At 43.7% G+C, this 6,000-nt stretch overlaps 2 protein-coding genes across 10 annotated transcripts in view; one reads left to right on the top strand and one right to left on the bottom strand.

Moving 5' to 3' along the window:
* LOC135095210 (uncharacterized) overlaps positions 1-944 on the bottom strand; it is a 16,916-nt gene extending 15,972 nt beyond the window's left edge. For both annotated transcript variants that reach the window (XM_063995994.1, XM_063995993.1), the window contains exon 1: positions 1-944. This exon is cut by the window's left edge and continues 1,558 nt beyond it. In XM_063995994.1, the coding sequence (XP_063852064.1) occupies positions 1-476 (476 nt within the window). In that variant the 5' untranslated portion in view covers positions 477-944.
* The window catches only part of LOC135095212 (uncharacterized), a 65,020-nt gene that overhangs the window by 28,527 nt on the left and 30,493 nt on the right, over positions 1-6,000 (top strand). For 2 of the 8 annotated variants that reach the window (XR_010264134.1, XR_010264133.1), the window contains one exon: positions 1,881-2,650. The gene's annotated coding sequence lies outside the window, so the exon portion shown is untranslated. The other 6 variants (XR_010264136.1, XR_010264137.1, XR_010264135.1 and 3 more) reach the window with 6 other exon arrangements.

The raw sequence follows: 6,000 nt of genomic DNA, 5'->3' as shown, positions 1-6,000 counted from the left end.
CGGATAAAGAGGTGTTCTAACTCGTTGACTTTGTGCTGGTACTCTGCCTCGCTGAAAGATTTCACTTCATGAAAGAGTTCATTCCGCTCATCCTTGATTTTCGTTACCAATCCCTCCAGGGTGTTCTGGTTCCCCCATTCGGGATCGCCATCTCTCGCCAGGCCTTCGCACGTCAGCTTTATTGCTTTGTACAATAAAGTCAAATCAAAGTTGTCCCATAAAGGGAAGCGTTGTGCTTGGCGGCGGTCGGTGTGGTTCACTGCTGCTTTCTTTTGTTTTTTACTCATCCTTCCATAGTTGGCTGTCGAGCCTTGAGGGAGGTTGTCAAGGTAGTCAGTGAGGGACTGGCCCGGCGGCGTGGCGGGGGCGTTCAGCGCGCCGCGCTTCAACACGAAGGTCAAGACGTCCTTGCCTGCGTTCTCCATGAGACAGATAAGCTTAATGCGACGGACGCAAACTTTCGGAGCGGCGGCCATGGTGGAGGGCTTGGGACGGCAGTTCCTCTCGCCAGCAGCCTGCAAAGAAATTTCCCGAGTGAGGAGCAGGGCAGGAGAGACGTGGCCTGCAAGGCTGAGTGCGGGAGGGAGGGAGTTGAGCCTTGAAGTGGCCGGCGTGAGCACCGGGATGTGGGGACAAGACAAAGAGGTGGATGGGAGTAAGAGACACTGTGGCACACGGCATGGCACGTGTGTTGTGGCCAAACCATTTGACAAGACAACACGAGGCAAGACTTGACTGTGTGTGTGTGTGTGTGTGTGTGTGTGTGCAAGTAAGTAAGTAAGTCAGTCAGTCAGTAAGTAAGTAGTTAAGTAAATAAGCAGGTAAGCAAACCTGTATTGGTGAGCACAATACAAAGTATTTCAAGGTGTACATACAATACACAGTCACGTGAGCCGAGGCTCTCTGACGGTGTATTGTACAGTAGAGCAGAGGGCAGGAGTGCAAACAAATTATAATGTACAACAACATAATGAACTGTACTGTACAGCGACAGTACCTCGCCGCTACAGAGAAGCTAAACACTAATACAAGTGTCTCACACTAACTTAAATAATAATAAAATAATGATGATAATAACAATAACAACAAGGATAGTGATAACAATAATACTAATAACAACAACAAATGCGATGACTGCAATAAATAGCATCAAAATCACAGCTTTTGTTGATGAAGTGGTTACTTTTGATGACTGCAATAAATAGCATCAAAATCACAGCTTTTGTTGATGAAGTGGTTACTTTTGATGACTGCAATAAATAGCATCAAAATCACAGCTTTTGTTGATGAAGTGGTTACTTTTTAACCTGTTGTTTGTTTGAACATTTTATCAGTTGTAAGAAGAACTTTGTCTATCAAGAGGCAAACTGTTCACAACAGTTTTGGTCCAACTTGTCACACTGTTTGTGAATAATATTGTTGTCAGTATTGCACAAATAAGGTTAACGTTGTTACTTCTCGTGTGAGAAACATTTTCTGCCAATTTGAATATTGCATTATGTCCAAGATTTTGATGTATTAATAATAATGTGAAGTACTTATGAATGAAGGGAGACGGGAGGGAGGAAGGCGTGAGGCGGGAGGTGCCTGTGGGGAGAGACACACTGTGCTTCATGCTCTTACATTTATACTCCACAAGCACAAGTCTGTACCTGTGTACATCTATCTATCTGTATCTATCTGTATAAACAGAGAGACAGACAGACAGACAGACAGAGAGAGAGAGAGAGAGAGAGAGAGAGAGAGAGAGAGAGAGAGAGAGAGAGAGAGAGAGAGAGAGAGAGAGAGAGAGAGAGAGAGAGAGAGAACGAGAGAGAGTCATCCAAAAATGTACTCACTGTTTGACTCGCTATAATTCATTGAATGTATTTTTTTTTCAGAAACAGTTGGGCAAAATAGTAATGTCAGAAGTAAGAGTAAGCTGTGAAGGAAGAACATCTGTCATAAAGTGTTACTGGAGGCACGAAAATGTCAAAGAAGTGCAAAGACAATTCAGAAGACACTTTGACAGGGATCCACCAAGGTGACTCGCCATTGCTCGCATCACAGCTACGTTTGTACCAGATGAAATTGTTCACGACCTTCATAAGCAGGCGTGTGTAGTAGTAGTTGTAATAGTAGTAGTAGTAGTAGTAGTAGTTGTAGTAGTAGTAGTAGTAGTAGTAGTAGTAGTAGTAGTAGTAGTAGTAGTAGAAAAAGTAGTAGTAGTTGTGGTAGAGGTAGTATTCGCGATTTCTCACTACTACTACTTTTACTACTACTACTACTACTACTACTACTACTACTACTACTACTACTACTACTACTATTGCTGCTACTACGACTATATGAATATTAATGTTATTGCCTTAAGAATTGTTGCTAAAACAGCTGCAGTAGTAGCATTAATATTAGTAATAGTAGTAGTAATAATAGTAGTAGTAATAGTAGTAATAATAGTACTAGTAGTAGTTCTTGTTCTTATATTGTTACTATGATTGCTATCAATAATATAACACACACAATAGTAGTAGTAGTAGTACTAGTAGTAGTAATAGTAGTAGTAAGAGTGAAGTAATAGTAATTTTAATAATTTAGTATAATTTCATTATTAATTAATTTTATTTATTTAATTTATTTATTTCATATTATTTATTTTATTTTATTTTTTTTTTAGTGGATATGAGTGTGTTCGTTGGTTGAACAAGTCCCTGTATATTAGGTAGACCTTTGTGTGTCGCTCAAGTACCGAACGGCCTGGAAACACTGAGCCAAAGGGACGCCGCTCAGTCTGCAGCCAGTGTGGCGGCGTATCTTGTGTGGTGCGCGTGTGTATCGCATTGTGTTCCTCCTCAAAGACTTAGTGGTGGTCAAGATAACCAGGATTGGCCAAGCCCTCCCTGAAGTGTGCTACCAGTAGTGTACCAGGTGTGTTGAGTAGCCGCCAGGTGTACAGCCACACGTGTGTTGTGTACATGTGCATGTTGTGTACAGAAAGACCTCCTGCTGGTGTTTTGTTAGTCCCATCATGCCGCTGGCTAGGGAAACTAAGCTTGACACCTTCTCAGACAGACGCCATCTTGTTGTGTCAGTCCGTGATGCCTCCTCCCCCCACCCCCACCTCTCTCCCCACCACCTGACATCCACTCCTTCCCGTGCCACTTCCTCCAGCAGCAGCTTCTGGCCGCCCAATAGCCAGCAGCCCCTTCACGGCCACTACCTGCCAGCACGCCTTCCTGTCCTTATCTCCTCCCTCTCCCTCCCCCCCTACCCTCAACCCACTCCTTCCAAACACCCATTCGCCACCCACTCCTACCAGGCCCCTACCAGCAACCCACTCCTTCCCACTCCCCGCCTGTCAGATGCCCCTTTCCGCCCCCCACCCACCACCCACTCCTTCCGGCCCCCACCCGCCTCACGCTCCTTTCCCCTTTCCGCCGCCCACACACGAGGTGCTCTCCTCGCTCCCTCCCCCCCACTCATGACGTCACGGACGGCGGTGACAGTGACTGGCTGGTGTGAACCGCACCTAACACTCGCTCTACATAAATGCTGCTACTAGTACTGCTACTGCTGCTACTTCTACCGCTACTACTACTACTGCTACTAGTACTACTACTATTACTACTACTACAATTACTAGTGCTACTACAATTCTGTTACTACTATTATTACTACTGCTACTACTACTATTACTACTACTGCTGCTGCTAATACTGTTACTACTACTGCTGCTGCTACTACTACTACTACTACTACTACTACTACTACTACTACTACTACTACTACTATTCCTACTACTACATACTACTTCTACTACTATTACAATTACTACTGCTACTATGCTTACTTCTGTTACTATTACTACTAATACTAATACTCGTACTACTTCTACTACTGCTACTTATACTAATATTAGCTCTACTACTACTACTATTACTACTACTATTACTACTACTACTCTACTAGTATTAAGACGACTATTAATATTATGACTACTTTTAGTACTATCATGAATACTACAACTATTACTACTATTACTATAATTACTTTTACAATTAGTTACTACTGTTTCTATTACTACTACTACTACTACTACTACTACTACTACTACTACTACTACTACTACTACTACTTCCTTGCAACCCTCTCTGTCTTCTACTATGCTTACTTCTGTTAACTGTTACTACCTGCCGAAACGATAATTACTCCCAGTGAGGTGTGCAGCACTGTTCAGGGGGTGCTGTGAACTTATCATTAAACCCAGCTGTGACCTCACTGAACGTTTCCCTTTGTGTCTCACAACACAAGGGGGCAGTCACAGCCTGCCCTCTAAAGACAACTCTCTTCCTCCACACAAAACTACAACCACCTAATAACACACACACCCTTCACTCTAAAATTTTAAAATCATCATGGCGACTCCTACACCAGGCTCGGAGTCCCCATCTGGGGAGGAGACCATAAATGTCCCCAGGTCGGACTGCCTTTCTGTCAACGACCCTAAGTGTCTTGACACCCCCCTCAACTTTTTCCTCATTAACTTGTGCAACATTCGCGGTCTAAGATCTAATTTTCAATCTGTAGAACACCTTCTAAACCTCATCTTCTTTTCCTCACTGAAACTCAGGTGTCTGAGGCAACCGACATTAGCCCCTTTTCTGTTCCCTCCTACTTTCTCTATCCTCATTTTCGATCCAAAGCTGGATGGTGCGTTTATGTGCGCAATGACTTAACCTGCTCTCGTGCCCACGCTCTTGAATCTTCCGAGTTTTCCACCATCTGGCTACGACTAGAGAGTCACTCTCATACTAAATTTATCTGTGCTGTATACCTCTCTCCTAACTCCTCTGACTATAAGAAATTCTTTGACTACTTAACTTCCAAATAGGAGCACATTCTGACCCTCTTCCTTTTTGCAGAGATCTCCATTCTTGGAGACTTCAATGTTCACCACCAGCTTTGGCTTTCCTCTCCCTTCACTGACCATCCTGGTGAACTAGCCCACATCTTTGCTATTCTCCATGACCTAGAGCAATTGGTGCAACACCCTACTCGTATTCCTGACCGTCTTGGAGATACGCCCAACATTCTTGACCTTTTCCTGACCTCTAATCCTTCTGCTTATGCTGTCACCCTTTCTTCTCCGATGGGCTCCTTCGATCACAATCTCGTATCTTTATCTTGTCCTATCGCTCCAATCCCTCCTCAGGATCCCCCTAAGCGAAGGTGCCTCTGGCGTTTTGCCTCTGCCAGTTGGGGGGACCTGAGGAGGTATTTTGCTGATTTTCCTTGGAATGACTACTGCTTCCGTGTCAGAGACCCGTCTTTGTGTGCTGAGCGCATAACAGAGGTGATAGTGTCTGGCATGGAGGCGTACATTCCTCACTCTTTTTCTCGTCCTAAACCTTCTAAACCTTGGTTTAACACAGCTTGTTCTCGTGCTATACATGATAGAGAGGTGGCCCACAAAAGGTACTTAAGCCTTCCATCACCAGAATCTCATGCACTTTATATTTCTGCCCGGAACCATGCCAAGTCTGTTCTCCAACTAGCCAAAAACTCCTTCATTAACAGAAAATGTCAAAACCTTTCAAGATCTAACTAACCTCATGATTTCTGTTATCTTTTTTTTTTTTTTTTTTTTATGTAGGAAGGATACTGGCCAAGGGCAACAAAAATCTAATAAAAAAAAATGCCCACTGAAATGCCAGTCCCTTAAAAGGGTCAAAGCAGTGGTCAAAAATTGGTGGATAAGTGTCTTGAAACCTCCCTCTTGAAGGAATTCAAGTCATAAGAAGGTGGAAATACAGAAGCAGGCAAGGAGTTCCAGAGTTTACCAGAGAAAGGGATGAATGATTGAGAATACTGGTTAACTCTTGCGTTAGAGAGGTGGACAGAATAGGAGTGAGAGAAAGAAGAAAGTCTTGTGCAGCGAGGCCGTGGAAGGAGGGGAGGCATGCAGTTAGCAAGATCAGAAGAGCAGTTAGCATGAAAATAGCGGTAGAAGACAGCTAGAGA

The sequence above is a fragment of the Scylla paramamosain genome, chromosome 48 (genome assembly GCF_035594125.1).
Source record: "Scylla paramamosain isolate STU-SP2022 chromosome 48, ASM3559412v1, whole genome shotgun sequence".
Taxonomy (NCBI): Eukaryota; Metazoa; Arthropoda; class Malacostraca; order Decapoda; family Portunidae; genus Scylla; species Scylla paramamosain.
The sequence above is the reverse complement of the archived record's forward strand: the minus strand, read 5'-3'. Positions and strand labels throughout refer to the sequence as shown.